This window comes from Dromiciops gliroides, chromosome 1 (assembly GCF_019393635.1).
Source record: "Dromiciops gliroides isolate mDroGli1 chromosome 1, mDroGli1.pri, whole genome shotgun sequence".
NCBI lineage: Eukaryota > Metazoa > Chordata > Mammalia > Microbiotheria > Microbiotheriidae > Dromiciops > Dromiciops gliroides.
The window spans coordinates 2,762,533-2,780,303 of record NC_057861.1 but is presented as its reverse complement, the minus strand read 5'-3'; the positions used below and the strand labels follow the sequence as shown (position 1 = coordinate 2,780,303).

General features: G+C 56.5%; 1 protein-coding gene across 2 annotated transcripts in view; it reads left to right on the top strand.

The window, feature by feature from the left end:
- The window catches only part of PI4KA (phosphatidylinositol 4-kinase alpha), a 114,986-nt gene that overhangs the window by 32,871 nt on the left and 64,344 nt on the right, over nucleotides 1-17,771 (top strand). For both annotated transcript variants that reach the window (XM_043981161.1, XM_043981154.1), the window contains exons 12-18: nucleotides 1,567-1,667; nucleotides 2,355-2,484; nucleotides 3,673-3,901; nucleotides 4,332-4,515; nucleotides 5,326-5,429; nucleotides 6,789-6,957; nucleotides 14,833-14,883. In XM_043981161.1, the coding sequence (XP_043837096.1) occupies nucleotides 1,567-1,667; nucleotides 2,355-2,484; nucleotides 3,673-3,901; nucleotides 4,332-4,515; nucleotides 5,326-5,429; nucleotides 6,789-6,957; nucleotides 14,833-14,883 (968 nt within the window). The remainder of the gene's footprint in view (nucleotides 1-1,566; nucleotides 1,668-2,354; nucleotides 2,485-3,672; nucleotides 3,902-4,331; nucleotides 4,516-5,325; nucleotides 5,430-6,788; nucleotides 6,958-14,832; nucleotides 14,884-17,771) is intronic.

The window sequence follows — 17,771 nt, the reverse complement described above, 5'->3', positions numbered from 1 at the left end:
AATGAACTTGGGCATAGTGCCTGCTCTGTGCCAGGCCCTGTGCCCGGTGCTTTACAACAACCCTGGGAGGGAGCTGCTATTAGTATCCTCATTTTACATATGAGGGAAACTGAGGCAGGCAGAGGGGCAGGGACGTGGCCAAGATTGCCCAGCTAGGACGTGTCTGGGGCTGGATTTGAATTCGGGTCTGCCTGACTCCAGTCCTTGCTCTCTGTCCACTGTGGGGCCGCTGAGCTGCCTGGCTAGCCAGAGCACTTGGCAGCCTCCTCTTGTGCCACTGTAGTGCTATGGGGCCCTCTGAGTAGCATTGCCTCTGGGGGAAACCTAGGAGGGCTCTGAAATCAGGTGATTAAAGCTTTCATTTGGGCCTCCTTCCTTGAGGACCATTGGGTGAGCGCTCACTCTGCACAGCCTGGGCTGCCCTTCACAGGGTGCAGAGGCGCGATTTAAGATGAGCTTGGAGTGCCGTGGAAGCCCATCTGTGGTGCCTGGCACACAGCAGGTGCTTAATCGGTGCTTATTCTCTTCCTGCCCCATTTAATGGGCAGCCTCCTTTAGGGCGGGGCTTTTGACATCACCAGCACCGTGGCTTCCCCTCAGAGAGAGCCGTCCTTTAGTTCAGAAGAGAGAAGAAAGGGACCAGATGTGTGGTAGAGGGCTGCCCGGCAGGGAGGCAGGCAGTAGGTGGCCTTCTCAGTGCCCTCTGAGGGGCCAGCTCTGCCATCCCAGGCCAGGCCTGGAGGGTGAGGCAGCTGCCCACAAGGCACCGCAGGACCATGGGACAGCCTTTGTGAAGGCCCGCCCATGTGCCCCCCAGATTTCTCTCCCACGACCCCCCGTGGTCTGGCTGCGGCTGAGAACAGTGGGCGTCACCGCAGTCTCCAACCACAAAGATAGCACCGAGCAGGGAAGGGCAGCAGAGCCCTTTGTCTTATCATCCAGGGAGGGAGAGGCTGCTGTCACCCCCATTTTACATACAAGGAAACTGAGGCAGGGAAGGGTGGAGTGACTTGCCCAGGGCTTCACAGTTGCCTAGTGTCTAGGGCCAGATTTGCATTCAGCTCTTCCTGACTCCATGTAGGAGATGGCATTGATTGCTGTAGCGCCCACTGTGTGCCAGGCCATGGGACCACCTGCCGGGTACATGCCAGGGAGGTTTCCTTTGGGGGTTGGGTTGGGCTTGATGGCTGCCACAGGCTCTTTGAGCACCGTCATTCTGGGAACTGAGCGCCAGCCCCCAGGCCCGGGCTTCTTAAACTGTTTCCACTCAGGCCCCGGGCACACGGGCGTATAAAGTAGGTGTACGTAGCCATTTACTGTTGCCCGGTATTTCATGGCCCCCACCTTCAGTTACGCAAACCCCACAATTCAGGAAGCGAGGCCCCGGAGGGCGAGAGCCCGAGGTCCTGCTCCAGGGACCTCTCGTTCCCAGCCTCCATTACCGGTGACGGCTTTTGGCAATCGGCCGAGGCCCCGGTGGAGGCCGAGGTGACGCCTTGGCCTCCGTCGGGCACGTTGTGTAGACAAGCCTGCGGGAATTCTCTGTTCCACTCTCTGGCTTTACAGGAGCAGAAAACCTCTGCTTCAAACTGTCGGAGAAGCTGCAGTCCAAGACCTCCAGCAAAGTGGTCATCGCCCACCTGCCTCTGCTCATCTGCTGCTTGCAGGTGAGTCTCCCTGGGGACCGAGGCCTGGCAGCCCAGCCCCGCCCTCCCCTTGTGGCAGGAGGCAAAGCTGCCTCCGCTCACTCGGGCTGAGGCTGGGGCCTCTGCTCCCGCTTCCTGGCTTCAGGACGCGGTTCCTACCCGCCTTCCATCCGAGGCAGGACCTGCTCCTTCCCTTCCTTTGTACCTCCAGTGCTCAATCACGGCACAGGCTGGCATTGGGGAGCGCATGGATGCCCCTGGCTTGTGGGCTGGCATCACATCATGTCTGGAGAACATCTCCTGGGCCCCTGCTGTGGCTCCTCGGGCTGGGGTGTGGGTGACCCGGCAGCCTCGTCAGGCAGCCCAGGCCCTGCTGCTGCCCACCCGGAGTTGTGCTGTCGGCTCAGGGCTGATGCAGAGCTCGTGAGTGGCCCCAGGTGCTCCTGCGAGGGCTGGGCAGGAGGTTGGGTGCATCTGCCATGCCCAAGCCAGGGTTTAGGAGCAGGGCAGCACATGGACTCGGCCCTGTTGCCATCCACTGCTCTCCCCAGGGGCATCTGAGCCATGCCCATCCCCAGGGCATTCCAAGCCTGTCGCTCCAGTCTAGTCTGTCCTCGGGGCAGGGCACCAGACCCCTGGGGCTCCTCTGTGAAGGTTGCAAGCCCCTGCCCTTCCCCGCAGCCGACAGTGGCCCCTTCTGTCTTGTAGGGCCTGGGGCGCCTGTGCGAACGCTTCCCAGTGGTGGTTCATTCGGTGACACCGTCTTTGCGGGACTTCCTCGTCATCCCGTCCCCAGTGCTGGTCAAACTGTACAAGTACCACAGCCAGTACCACGCAGGTACCGTGGCCCGATTAGCTGAGGGGGTTGGGGGCTAAGAGCAGCTCCTTCCCAGCCCCGTTGGGAGGACCCAGGGAGAGCATCTTAAGGTGCTTAATAAATGCTTGTTCCCTCATTCCCTCCCTCCCGACATGAGCTGATTCCCAACTTTGAACCCTGACTTCCTACAAACCACCTCTGAGCCTCAGTTTACCCTCCCTCGAAGGGTGGCTGTGCTGATTTCAGTCAGCTTTCAGGAATCCCGTTTGTCTTTAAAAGGCCGTCTCCTGCTTCCACCTTCCTCTGTCCCTCAGTCAGAGCTCCAGGCCCTCCTCTGGTCTACACTGGGGAGGGCAGTGCCCTGGAGGCCGCTCCCCGGCTCTGACCCGGGCCAAGTTGTTCCACTGACCAGGTCATCACGAGGCTTCGAGGAGATTTGTCCAGAACATTGTATGCGCTGGGTGGGGGCACATGCAGCTGGTTCCCTGTGGCGCTTGGGTCTGCCCCTGGTGCTGCCCTAGATGCTCAGGAAGTGTGCATTGACTGGCTGCTGATTCAGAAATCCTGGCTTTGGCAGCTAGGTGGCGCAGTGGATAGAACACCGGCCCTGGATTCAGGAGGACCTGAGTTCAAATCCGGCCTCAGACATTTAACACTAGCTGTGTGACCCTGGGCAAGTCACTTAACCCCAATTGCTTCACCTGAAAAAAAAAAAAAGTTCCAGAAATCATGGCTTTCACTGTGGCACTCAGAAACCCAGAGATGGCCTTCCTTTTAATGCTTGTTTACCAATAGCGGCTGCTTTTCTGTCACCATGTTTCCCATCGTGGGCCTTCTCCTCCTCCCCTCCCCCCATACCCTGCTGGGGTCCTTATGATAAAGACTAAAAGTCTAAAAGGGAAGAAAAACTCTGGAAAACCACCGTATCAGAGAAGTCTGTTCAGTGCCCCGGGCCTTGTGGTTCTCGTTCCCTGCGGCCCGACCCCCACTCCCCTCCCCCTGGGCGGGTCTGGGCCTCCTCTCAGTCTGTCCACTCCATCAGCTTCTGCCACTGTGTCCAAGGCCCAGCTGCTCTTGTCCGCCTTTTGTCCAAGAGGGATCTTGGGGTGATTCTGAAAACCAAAGCAGAGGCTGTTAGGGAGACTTGGGGTTCTGAGCGGGGGCAGAGCAGGCACCGCCTGAACCGCCTGCGCCCACGTTTGCCTTTAGTGGGCGGTAACGACATCAAAATCAGCATCACCGACGAGCACTCGGAGCACACGCTGAATGTGGCGTCCGGCAAGAAGAGCCAGCCTTCCATGTACGAGCAGCTGCGGGACGTCGCCATCGACAACATCTGCAGGTGCTTGAAGGCCGGCCTGACCATAGACCCCGTGATTGTGGAGGCCTTCCTGGCCAGCCTCTCCAACAGGCTCTACATCTCCCAGGAGAGCGACAAGTAAGGCCTTCCTTTCTGGGCACTGCTGCGTGATGGGGGGGGGGGGGCCACAGGGCCTGGCCCCGCCCCCAGAGACACGTGTCCTTTCTGCGTCACAGAGCAGAGGAGGCAGGGTGGGCCTCCCTGGTGCTTCGCCCCTCTCTGGGTGATAAAGTGCTTTGCCCAGGGCAGATGAGGATGGTGGTGTCGGTGGCAGTGGCTGGGATTGTCCAAAAGCGGACCACGCTCATCACGGGTGTGCTCCTCAGTTGTCTGTCCTGAAGGGGGAACAGCTCTGTGTCTGAGGCAGCAAGTGGCTTCTGCCGCATCTTTCCTCCCAGTCAGTTTGCTCCGTTAAGCAGCTCAGGGGATAGGTCAGGGGCACAAGAGGCCTTCATGAGAGCGGGAGCCTCGGCCAGCTGCTCAGTGGACGTCCTCTCCTTGTCCCCAGGGACGCCCACCTGATTCCTGACCACACCATCCGCGCCCTGGGGCACATCGCTGTAGCCCTGAGAGACACCCCCAAGGTCATGGAGCCGATCCTCCAGATCCTGCAGCAGAAGTTCTGCCAGCCTCCGTCTCCACTCGACGTACTCATCATCGATCAGTTGGGCTGTCTGGTGATCACGGGCAATGTACGCATCCCCCCAAACCTGTTCTCCCAAGGTATAGAGCTGGGTCACTTGCCAGCTCCCCCAGCCCTCCCGGAGGCATAGAAGCCCACGGTCATTCAGAAAGACAAGGCCTGTAGGGCCCAGGGTCGGATCGGACACATCCCCCAACCCCCTGGGCTTCCAGTCCCCGCTCCATCTCAGAGAAGGGGGTACTGAGCGATCCCATGGTCTGTTCCCAGGCTCGCATTGGGCCATTGTTGTCAGATGAGAGAAAGGCCACTTTTTGGGCCGGCACGTGGGTGTCCCAGACTCGGCCAGTGCCCTTTCTGCTGAGGTTTGAGAGAAGAGACTGCTTTAATCGAATGCACTGGACCCTGTGGGTAAACCTGGAAGGATTTGACCCATAGAATTTGACTGGAGGTTTGCATCTCCCTGCCGGCCTTCAGAGCCGGAAGGGGCCTAGTGAGGGCCCGGCTGGTTCAGCCTGTCCTTCAGCATCCCCAGAAATTGTCCATCCATCCTTTGCTCAAAGCCCTCCAGGGAGCGCACCCACCCTCTGCTGGTGCGAGTCTCAAACTTTAAGAAATTGCCCCGGAGCAACGGTGGCCACAGAGTTTATCCCCCGCTGGTCACCGTTGGGGACTGGGCAGATGTTTGGACCCAGACAGAAGGCCCAGACGGGGCGGGACCTATCTGAGCATTTGCTTTCCTGGTTAGGTCATCTTAGAAAGGTGGAGCCCTGCACCTGCCCTTGGCCACGGTCTGTGCCTGGGGGCTGCTTGGGGGGCTTGGGGAAGGGGCCGGAGACTTAGGGAAGATGCTTTCTTTCAGCAATACATTTACCAGGAAGTGTGGAACCTCTTCCAGCAGATCAGCGTCAAGGCCAGTTCCGTGGTGTATTCGGCCACCAAAGACCACAAGGATCATGGCTACAGGTACTGGTCCAGCACAGTCCATTGGGAGTTAGACAGGGTGCAGGAAGCAAATATTGGGGGAGTCCAGGACCGAGTGGCACCTTCCTCCACCAGCTTGATGGGCATGGGGGAGGAGAGGGCCTTCTCTCCTCATGCTCTCGTCTCCTTTGTGCCCTGGTTTGCCGGCTTCCCCCAGGCCAACCTCACTGACCTCGCTGCTCACCTTTCCATGGGACGTTTCCCCTCTCCCTGCTCACACCCACCTCCTAGTACCCCCAGCCTCCTTCAGAGCTCAGCTCCTCCTGAGTGCTGCTTCCTGCATGAAGCCTTACCTGAGCCCCGCCCCACCCCACCCCCACCCAGGTTTTATATATAACATTACCCCACCCCCACCCAGGTTTTATATATAACATTAGGTGTCCACCTCTCCTGCTGCCCCCAGATCTCCAAATCAGAGACTATCTGTTGTCTTTGCACCCCACGCCTAGCCCCGGGTAGCCAGGGCAGTGCATCAGGGTACTTGACCACAGATTAGCAACCAAATCCCCTGCGATTGATTGATCCGCCCCTCACAGAGGCCAGACCACAAGGGGCAGGCACGCGCTGCAGGTGGTGGAATTGACGGGAGGCTGAAGTGACTTTGGAGATGGTGGGGAGGGGGCTGCGGCCCCCCCGGCCTGGCCCGTCTCTATCCTGGTAGCTCCTGCCTTCCTGCCTTCCCTTTACTCTGTCCCCACCTATCCCGAGGGGCTCATGCGGAGGCCAAGCAGAGCAGGAAAGGACAGGACCAAGGCCCAGCTCAGCCTCTCGTGGGCCCTGGAGCCCAGGCTTTTCCTGGAGCCCGGTGGCCATTGGCTGGATTCCCGCCTGGGCGTCTCTCTGCCTTGGCCCCTGGGGTTAGCCAGAAAAGCCGCTGCTTTCTTCTGCAGTCCTGCTCCTGGGGTTGATCGTCCATGGCTGTTTGGTGCCAGAGGGGACGCTTGTTCTCAGGGCATCCCAGGCCGCTGATGTGGGCTTTCGGCCTGATGCCTTCTGCTACCTTGCCCCGTTTCACGAATGAGGCTGCTGAGGTTTGCAGAAGCGTCTGGCAGAGAGCCTGATGACAAAGGTGATGAGACGGAGCCAGGCTCCCCCGGGGGGACCACAATGGCTGCCGGCTGGTACCCGTGGTCCTTTGTCCTCGCCTGCATGTCAGGACTGGTGCCACACAAACCAGCCAAAGTGTCATTTGGTGGCCTGGACCCATGTGGCCACCCCCACCACAGGTGCTTCCTGGGCACCACCCCCCACCCCATGCAGGCACCGGGCCGGGCGGGGATCTGTCCATCCGCGCCTGTTCCCAGGCCCTGGGTCAGTCAGTGTTCCCTTCCTCTTCCCCAGGCACTGCTCCTTGGCCGTGATTAACGCCCTGGCCAACATCGCCGCCAACATCCAGGATGAGCACCTGGTAGACGAGCTGCTCATGAACCTGCTGGAGCTCTTTGTGCAGCTGGGGCTGGAAGGAAAGCGCGCCAGTGAGCGCGCCAGTGAGAAAGGGCCGGCCTTGAAGGTGAGCCTGGCGCTGCCCTTGCTGGTCCTTGGGAGGGCTGGGAGTGGCCGGGGAGGCCAGACGGGGGCAGGTCAGATGACTAGCCCAAGGTCACCCTGCCAGGCTGTGGCCGAGGCAGGATTTGATCCCGGGACTTCCTCTCTCCAGATTCACTTCCGTCTCTCTCTCCTTGGCCACCTTGCCTCTTGGTCTGTGCATATGGTCACTTGTGTCAGTCCTGCCCAGGAGGCCTGAGGCCTTGCCATTGGCTGAAATAACTGGCCTTTTTGTTTAAAAGCAAGTCATGGAGAAGAGTTGCTGTGAGCCTCATGGGGCCATTTCCCGTCTAAAGGCTACATTTCTCCTGGCACATTTACTTAAAAAGCCTGTTAACTGCCTGCCCTGTGAGAGGCCGGGGGTCCAGTCTCGGGTTCAGAGCTCATGATGTAGAGCAGAGAATACCGACACACAGAGGTCTGAGCTGAATGAATCTATCCGGAGTGGGGCGGGGAGGCTGAAGTCTGTAAAAGGATGAAGAAGGGGAGGGCGGAACTTTCCCTGGAAAGAGGAGAGGCAGAGGGGAGTCCTGACCCACGGAGAAAGAGTTGGCTGTTTGTGGGCCATAGGGAGCCAGTGCAGTGTATGGAGCAGAGGAGCGGCAGGGTCACAGCCTTCCTGAAGGAGAGTCCCTTGGGCAGCTGGGAGGAGGAGGAGGAGGAGGAGGCGGCTGAGGAGGAGGCTGAGGGAGTTGAGGCAGGAGGTCTGTGTGTGTTAGCAAGCTTTGGAAGCTGTGGCCGAGCGGAGGCCATAAGCTTGGGCAGGATACACGGACGAGGGCCTCGGCCCCCATTAGGAGTCTCTGTAGGCCCCTGGGTCTGCCCTTAAGGATCCCCCATGGCAGTGGGGGCACCAGCCTGCGCCCGGGTCAGTAATGATATCTTGCATTTACACGGCGCTTTGAGGCTCGCGGTATTCCCAGAATTAGTGCGAGGTGATCTGGGGAGGGAAGGTGGAAGCCACTGCCCTACATGGATCAGGCCGTGGAAGGGAATTCTGGGGCGGAGTTTGGATTCCAGAGGAGGAGGTGAGGAGGGGACCATTGAAGGCAGGGCCTCCAGGATGGGAGGTGGGGAGGGAGGGACACGGAGCGGTGAGCAGGCCTGTGGAGTGGGCTCATGGAAGCCCTGGAGAGAGGGCTGTCTTTGAGGGTTGGTCAGGAAGGTGCCAGACAGAGTCAGTGACCACAGGAGAATGTGGGAGCAGAACAGAGGTGCTCCTGTGTTACCTAAGAGGCCACAGGGAGCGGGCAGAGTTTATTTTTATTTTTATTTTTTTAAATAAAATTACTTTATTTCCCAGTTACATGTAGAAATAATTTTCAACATTTGTTTTTATCAGATTTCCAATTTCAAATTTTTCTCCCCCCTCCCCTAGACAGCAGGCAATCTGATATAGGTAATACATATATAATAACATTAAACATATTTCTGCATTAGTCATGTTATACAAGAAGGATCAGAGCAAAAAGGAAAAACCTCAAATCAGAAAACCAATAGCACCAAAAACAAAAGAAATAGTATGGGGCAGCTAGGTGGCGCAGTGGATAAAGCACTGGCTTCAGATTCAGGAGGACCTGAGGTCAAATCCAGCCTCAGACACTTGACACTAGCTGTGTGACCCTGGGCAAGTCACTTAACCCTCATTGCCCCACAAAAAAAAAAATACAAAAAAAAGAAATAGTATGGTCCGATCAGCATCCATAGTCCACAGTTCGTTTTTTTTGTTTGTTTTTTCTGGATTTGGAGAGCCTTTTCCATCATGAGTCCTTTGGAACATTCTTGTTCCATTGGATTGGTGAGAAGAATCTAGTCCATCACAGTTGATCAACACATAATGTTGATGATACTGTATACAATGTTCTTCTGGTTCTGCTCATCTCACTCATCATCAGTTCATGCAAGTCCTTCCAGGTTTCTCTGAACTCCACCTGCTCATCATTTCTCACAGCACAATAGAATTCGATTCCATTCATATACCACAACTTGTTCAACCATTCCCTAATTGATGGGCATCCCCTCAATTTCCAATTCCTTGCCACCACCAAAAGAGCAGCTGTAAATATTTTTGTACACGTGGGTCCTTTTCCCTTTTTTATAATCTCTTTGGGGAAAAGACCCAAGAGTGGTATTGCTGGGTCAAAGGGTATGCACAGCTTTATCGCCCTTTGGGCATAATTCCAAATTGCTCTCCAGAATGGTTGGATCAGGTCACAGCTCCACCAACAATGCATTAGTGTTCCAATTTTCCCACAGCTTCTCCAACATTCATTATTTTCCTTTTTTGTCATATTAGCCAATCTGATAGGTGTCAGGTGGCATCTCAGAGTTGTTTTAATTTGCATCTCTCTAATCATTAGAGATTTAGAGCATTTTTTCATGTGGCAATAGATAGCTTTGATTTCTTCATCAGAAAACTGCCTCTTCATATCCTTTGACCATTTCTTAATTGGGGAATGACTTAGATTCATATAAATTTGATTTAGTTCCCTATATATTTTAGAAATGAGGCTTTTATCAGAGGTACTGGCTATAAAAATTGTTTCCCAGTTTTCTGCATCCCTTCTAATTTTGGATGCATTGCTTCTGTTTGTACAAAAACTTTTTAATTTAATATAATCAAAATCATCCATTTTGCATTTCATAATATTCTCTATCTCTTGTTTGGTCATAAGCTGCTCTCCTTTCCAAAGATCTGAAAGGTAAACTATTCCTTCCTCTCCTAATTTACCTATGGTATCACCTCTTATGTCTAAATCATGTGCCCATGACCTTATTTTAGTATAAAGTGTAAGATGTTGGTCTATGCCTAGTTTCTGCCATACTCTCTTCCAGTTTTCCCAGCAGTTTTTGTCAAATACTGAGTTCCTATCCCAGAAGCTGGAGTCTTTGGGTTTATCAAACAGTGCATTGCTAATGTCATTTCATACTGTGTCTCCTGTGCCTAATCTATTCCATTGGTCCTCCACTGTATTTCTTAGCCAGTACCAGATAGTTTTGATGACTGGCGGGCAGAGTTTTTCGAGGGGGGGGGGGGGGCTGACATAGTCTCACTTGGCTTTGGGGAAGTCATTTTGGTGGTTGTATGGAGGGTGGAGGGCAGTGGGGAAAGACCTGGCGGGGAGGGGCCTGTCCTGTGTGAGCAGAGAAGGGGATGTCCACCGGTGACAGGGCGAAGATAGAAACAGCCCTCGGGAGCTGGCTGCTGGGGGGGGGGGGGATGTTTGCCTTGCTCTCCCAGGGCCCTGCCCACTGTAGCTGCTTGATCAGCATTGGACTGAGTGACCACGCCCATCAACCTGGTCATACCTGGTGGCCTCCCCGGGGTTCTTCTCCCTCCCCACCGCTCCCACAGTGGTGGCAGTAGCCTCTTCCCTTCCAAGCTTCCCCCAGGGAACCTTCCCTGCTCCCCTCCGAGAAAGGGGCCACTCCCTCCTCCAGTTTCTTCTCCCACTTCTCATACTTTCTCTGGTTCTCTGCTTTAGTCTCATCGTGTTTGCCCTATTTCATACAGGCCCCCTGTCTCCTCTGCTTGGCTTCAAGCGGGGGAACCTCAGGGCAGAACCAGGATGCTTTTCATCTTTGTAACTTCTGCATTGAACGGGGCCTCACCTGGACTTATTGTAGCCAAAATGTTTGAACTGAGTCAAATGCACCCTGTGTGTGTTTTGGGAGGCAGTGGGGTAAAGTGACTTGCCCAGGGTCACATGGCTAGTAAGTGTCTGCAGCCAGATTTGAACTCAGGTCCTCCTGACTTAAGGGCCAGTGCTCTGTCCACTGCACCATCTAGCTGTCCCAGCACTGTTTTCCACTGACTAAGTCAGGCCCGCTCATGGCAGCTCTGGGACAGTCCCCCGTGCTCCCCTTATTCAGGACCCCAGGTAAGCCCACATGGGAGTATTTGCAGTACTCTGCCTCTACCCTCAGGAGTCCTGTCCATGTGCTATGGCAGAGCCCAGTGGCCCATGGGGCGCTTTGTGTGGATCCGGCTCTCAGACACGAGAATGTCCAACAGGCTCCAAGCTCCACTGCTCATTCACTAAGTTTTGAAGGGTCAGGGAATAGGGGAACCATCCCTACAAGGGTCCCGGGCTTGCCACACGCACTGGGAACAGCAGGAAGGCTCACGGCTCCCGCTGAGCACTGGAAGGTAATTCAGCGAATGACTCTTTGGTACACGCCCTTTGGACTAGTGGACTAGTGGAAGCCGGGATGGAGTGTGGGTGAAAAGAGAAGAGGGTCTGCCCAGTTCATGGCTGGCAAAGTGCTGGCCCTGTCCTTGAGGGCAGCTGTGCTCGCAGAGAGCCCATCCGTCTCTAGGCAGAGCAGCCGGGCACACCAGGCTAATTCTGCTGCCCTTTTAGAGGGAAACAGGCGGGCATGGCAGTGCCACGGTAACACCTTCGCTGACTTTGGGGAGAAGACAGAGAGATGCGACCTCAACCTGTGCACAGTGGGATAAAATCAGAAGTCTTTGTAGCTAGGCTCAGTAGACATGAAGGGCTCAAAGTCAGCTGGGAGGGAGTTCTCCAGTGGGGGGCCCCAGGGATCTGGGCACCTCCCTGTTGCTCTCTGGCACGTTTGTTAGTGGCTGGGATAAAGGCATAGATGGTGTGCCATGTTTGCAGGTGATAAGAGCAGAGAGACGGCGGCACCAGCGACAGGTGAGATTAATTAAGATCAAGGCTGGCTAGATAGCTTTTGATAGGGAGAAGTCTAAAGTCCTAAGAAATGCGTGTCACCAGCGGGGGAGGTGGCTGTTGGGCAGAAGCTGGACAGGGCGAGGTGGTGTCAGAAAGGCGGCCACAGCTACGTGGCGCTGGCTCCGGGACCAAGAGGCCTCTCTGGATTCTCAGGGCCCCTCCCGAGGGAGAGTGACCAGAGGAGCAGGCCCACCCGGCGTGGCAGAGAGAGGGCCTGAACCCCACGGCCACCGCCAACTCTTGTTCTCTGATCTGCGCCCCGTGGAGAGCTTGACACAGAACCCTCTGCTCGTTGTCGGAGGGGCTCTGGGGAAGAAACAGCAGTTCCACCCAGTTAGTAAATGCAGAGCACTTCGTTATGGGGCAGTTAGGGAGGGATCAGGCCCCCGCAGACGTTGGTGTTTGAGCAAGGGACTCTGGGAGGTGGAGGTAAGGAGGGAGAGGCCCAGAGAGAAGGCTTGCTTAGCCAGAGTGTGGGAAGGCTGGAAAGAGAGGTTTGGAATGCATTGGGAAGGGCTTTTTGATTTTGTCCTCTAGGCAATAGGGAGCCACTGAAGATCATAGAGTAGGAGCATGACTTGGTCAGGTCTGTAGCCTTGGGGGCCCATGGAGGGAGCTGCCCCCTCTTCATGGCGGAAACACGAATCTGGTTGCTTGTGAAGGATGGATGAATGGGAGAAGGAGCAGCTGCCCTTTGTCTACAGCTCAGCTGCCAGCTGCTGTCAGAATTCTCATCTTTCCTCTGGTGGTAGTTTGGGGGCTGAGAAATCCAGGGGGGAGCTTGCTGATCTCAGTGACAAATGCTTGTTGCTTGGCTTTTTGAAGTGTGGCCAGCAGGAAGGGTCTGGGGGAGCTGACCCTGAGGGCGGCAGCTCAGCAGTTTCCTGGCCATATGGCCTCACAGAAGTGTAGACTGAGGGGCCCTTTGAGGTCACATGCTCCAGAGACATCTGTCCATGGTCCCACCGTGCAGAGCTGGTGCTGCGGCCCCAGCCCTGACCCAGGAGAGGAAAGGAAGTTGCTCCTTCCATCCTCTTCTCTCCTGTGCATGCCACCCACCCTAACTTCCCTGAGCCCGTGCTGGGTCACCACCACATTATCAGTGACATGTGTCCTCATGGCAGCTTGAGCACGCTTTGGAAGGGACTCGAGCCCCGTGTGCCCTCCTCAGAAGAAGCTGGGAGTCTGAGGTGAGCTGTGCATGCCAGCCCTGGGCCCAGCCCACGTGAATGCAGGCAGACCACAGCTGCTGGAAAGAGCTGTGGGTGTCTGTCTGTGCTGAGCTCTGAACACCAGCACAGCGGGCAGAGTTGTATCTGAACTTGGAGCAATGACAGGCATGCTCTTGGCGCTGACTGCGGCTCCTTCTGAGGGCGAAGCGGCTGTCTCTTGGCCACGGAAGGACGCTGTGGGTCCACAGGGAGCAAGTGGAAAGGATGGTCGCTAAAGGATGAGCATGGGGTCATTGGGGCCTCCATCCTTGGTCTCCTGGGACCATGTCTGCAATGCGCCAAGAACGCCTCCGTGCCGGGCCAGAATCCAGAGGCCTGTGCCCCTGCTGCCTGAGGACGTGGGGGTGTCTGAAGGGAATGAAGGGTGGATTCCAAGAAGGGATGGAGGCCACCTAACGAGGACCTCTCAGCAATGTATTTCCCTGGGCCCTCCCAGCTGGATTTGGGGGGGCCAGTGGAGAACAGGTGCTGGAGACCTGAGAAGACAGTTTGGAGCAGCCACTGGGGATGTGGCGCATCCATGTGACTTGGCTCCAAGAACATGGAGCACCCACAGGTCATTAGGACCCAGGCCGGTGCCGTAGGCAGGCAGGGTTTGGGTTTGTCGGGGAGGCAGCAGCTGTGGGACAAGGGGGCAAGGATGGAAGGTGGTGGGTGTCTCGATCTTGTCGGCCACAGGGAGGAAGCTGAGGCCCGTGTGGGGCACAGGACAGGGACAGTGGGAGAGCGGCAGCTGCTCTGCGGCTGAGGCACTGGAGGAGACAGAGGGGAGAGACGGAGGGAGGGAGTGAACGGGAACTGTCGAAAAGAGCTTCAGAGACGGTTACAGAAGGGTCACTTGGAGAAGAGGAGATGGACAGGAAATACAGGCCCTGTCGCCCGAGTGGAAAAGGGATGGGAGTGGTCCTGCTGGACTTTGGGTGGCTGAAGGTAGAGGCACCTCTTGGGCTTCAGTGCCCGGAAATCTTCCCATTAGTAGATGGGTTTCCTGAGGAGGAAGCCCCCCTGGGGAGCCCGCGTGCTCTCCAGGGGACTCCTGCTCCTGTCGGAGCTGGGCTGGATGGCCCGAGGCCCCTCCCGCACCGAGATTGCAGGGATCAGCTTGGCACAATCATCGATCCCATTCCTGTTACCCAGTAAAGCCACAGCAGGAGGTTCCGTTGCCCCAGGCTCCCTACTGCTGTGGAACTCTGGGTGAGTCATTTCTCCTCACCCTTAGCCTGAGGCTCAGGCACTTCCTAGAGGAAGGAGAAGGATGAGGTTGGCACGATGCCAGGATGCTGAGCCATCCCCCAGGGTGGGCTGCTGCCTCAGACAATCCGAAGCCCCTCCTGACAGTTTGGCCGAAGGCTGGGAAAGCAGCTCTTCTGGGTGCGATTCGCTTGGGAAAGGCCATTGCCAAGGGGTGCATCTGTAAAAGCATGCTAGTGCCAGGCTTCTGCTCTTGGGATTGTTGCCACTTATGCCGTAGGGCCTTCTCGAACGCTGCTACAGCCAGGCTGGCTACAGGGAAACAGGTACATGTCTAGTGTGCTGCCGGAGCAAGCTCGCACAGAGGTGAGGGGCCTTCTGGAGGTCGTAGACAGCGTGAACCTACACAGAGGGCGTGTGTGCCGACTAGGGAGGGGGCACTGAAGAGGGAGAAGCAGGAGCCCCCAGGGGAGGGCAGCGAAAGCCTCTGCAGAATGGGGCCCTCAGGGTGCCGACTAGTGTCATTTGCCTGGGGGTTTGATGCAGTTTTTAAATGGCTTGGTCCAGAGAGACTCTAGAGCACAGGCGCTGGAGTCCCAGGGCTTGGGTTCGAATGCCACCACCTGTATGATCTCAGGCATGTCAGTGCCTCCCCTCCTGCCTCTGGCTCCAGTCCTCTGATATGACTGATGTGTGCCTTCTTTTCCTTCTTAGGCATCCAGCAGTGCTGGGAACCTTGGCGTGCTCATCCCTGTTATCGCTGTGGTGAGTAACCTTGACCCTCTGCTAGGGGCTGTGTGTTTGGCTGGGACATGTCTCTGTGATCTGTCGCCGATACTTGTCTGTCCATTTGGAATTCTCTTGCTGGGTTTCTGGCATTTTAGCCGAGCGGAAGCCACCTGTGCTTTCCTCGGAGTACTTCCCAGTTTCCTAAGTGCTGGGTCTTCTGATGCCCCGCACAGCTAACCCTTCGCCAAGACTTGTTGTTGCCAACTTGGAAATAGTTGTGTTCTGCCCTCCCCCACTGCAACCTTCCAAGTGTCCAGCTTAGACACCAGTGGAACTTTCAGGGTGGGCTTCCTGTGTCCGTTCTCCCCGATCTGGTCTGTTGTGCACATGCAGATGTTTGTCCAGGACCCACCAGTGGTCAGCGGTGGCCCTGACTAGCATTGGTGCCTTATGGTTCCAAGGGTTGGGATCCCCCTGGGGCACATCAGTAAATGAGCAGGGAGATGGCCCTCTTGTTCCTTGTAGGCACCTCCTCTGGGCCCCTGCCTAGGGGCCTCCTCAGCCAGAAGCCGGTAAGAGCAAGGCTTGGGGAGAGCCTGCCCTCTGTGGCTCTCTGGCTGCCTTACTGTGCGCCGAGGGTGGTCAGGTTCATGTTGCAAGGACTGCCCAGGTGGGCACAGCCCCACTTGGAGCCGAGAAGCTGAGGCTACCCGCCTCGGCACTCGCCCTCCTGGAGGCTCCTGCTCAGCTCCGTCCAGTCTGAGACTAGAACTCAAAGCATCTCCGCCTTTCAGAGAAACAGACACTGCCACACCCCAGGCAGTCCCTGCTGAGCCCACAGCCCCACAGCCTCCCTCCTGTGAGGCCTCCCCTCCCCTTCCCTGACGTCTCCTCCTCTCTCAGGCCCCAAATAATTTCCCATCCCCCTCCTTGGCATCTCCAGAATGCCCACGAAGAAGGCAGAAATCCTGCAGGTCGAAATACCTGCCCCTATCTCTGGGGAGCCTCAGACTCCGCCCCCTCAGATGCCAGAGTGCCAGGCTGGCTTGGTAGCTTTTTTCTTGCCAGGAAGTGTATTTGCTAAGAACCATGGGAAGTGGTGTATTTCTGTTATTAAAAACACTCTCCCATCCCCTCTGTTACAAATAGTTGGCATGAGACATTCCCAAGTACAACAGTGTCCAGTCAGAGAGAAGATGAGTGTGCGGTGCGAGGCACGCTTCGGTCTTCATTGTCCTCTGGTCTCCATTGCTCTCCCTGCCCGTGTTGCCTCCACTACTAAGGCTCTTGTCTGTCCAGGGCTGGGCTGGGCTGCCCCTGAGGCAGCATGGGCTGCTCTGCAGGCTCCCTGGCATGGGGCACAAGCCAGGGGATGTTCAGGAGCCCTGTGAAGATGGGGGTCTGTCCTCGGGCGGGCACCAAACACACGCCGTGAATCCAGGGAGCATCTGACTTTTTTCCAAATATGTTACAATGCAGGCAGAGAGAATGTCCAGGCGAAGCCCATGAGAAATGTTTGTTTTCCGCCCCGTGTGACCCTTAACACAAGTAAAAAGTCATTCTGAGGGTGTTTAGAAGTTAATGGTTACGTTATGGGGGAGGGGGTAAATATTTGATTTTCTTGCTCAACAAAGGACACATCACAAGGCCTCAGGTGGACTTGCTGCTGTCCTCTTGGACTTCCTGGGGGCACACAGCTCAGAAGGTCCGGTGTGCAGGGCCCTCTGCGGGTGGGATCCCTTCACATGAGCTGCACCTTCACTGGGAGCTCTGCCATCGCCTCCATGGACCGGTCGCTCTCCCTTCCCAGCTTCATGGGCAGAGCCCGGGGCTCAGTGTCACTTCAGGCCGTGGGCACATCACTCAGCTTCTAAGGACCTCGACTTCTGCATCTATAAAGCAGGCGTAGGGTCACCTGCCCCACCCCTCAGATCTTGTGACACGAGGCCGAGTGACCCCGTGGGCCTCCAGCCCCAGCTCACTTGACTCCCAGCACAGTCCAGCGGTGTCAGTGTTAGAGCGTTCCCCAAGTGTCAGGGGTGGCCTTGATTATCCTGGCACCCAGATCTTTTTGAAAAGGCCTTAACTCTCATAAACTTCTTATAGGCGTCAAAGTGCTATGGATTGGTGCCCTGGCCCAGTGGCCTGGTTCGGGGGCCCATTGGAGCAACCCGGTCACATCCTGAAGACTTGACTGGGGAAAATGAGATCCACAGTGATTCACAAGATGCACTGGGAGAGAGTGTGGAGGCCGGAAGCCAGTTTGGGTGGGCTTCTGCAGTAGTTTGGGGAGGAAGCGATAAGACCCAGGGGCAGACCCAAGGCAAGGCAAAGAAAGAAATGAGAGGTACCAGAGGGGTCATGGGGAGGAATGAAAGGAAAACCTTCCAAATGACTGAAATTGTGGTCTGGGGAGGCTGGGAAGGTAGGAAGGAAGCAGGTTTGCCTGGAGTGTGGGGATTAAGATTGTGATCTTGGAAGAATTGTGGGGAATTGGCCAGGGGCATAGGGCACAGCCTTGTGAGTCACCCATGGTGAGCAGGAGCGAGTCAGCCCAGAGCCCAGCTATGGAGGGGGTGCCTGGAGCCACAGCCAGCCAGGGGTCAGGCAGGCATCTTCCGAGGGTAGAGGCCTAATGAGCCGCAGGGGCAGAGCATGGTGCCCTCCCCTCCACGGAAGGCTTTGTGACACCTTCTGTTGTGAGCAGGGGCTGTGTCCTGCACCTCCTGCTTCCTTCTGGAGGGCTGAGCCCCACTGAGGCCCACGGGTACTCTTCTAAAGAGTCACTGACCCTAGATGTCTCTGGGCCTTTCTGCTACCCCGTGAAGGAGGCATTACAAGTATTGTTATCTCCATTCCACAAATGAGGAAACTGGGCCTGGGGGGGGCGGGGGGTCCGAATGGCTAATTCTGTCACTCTGCCT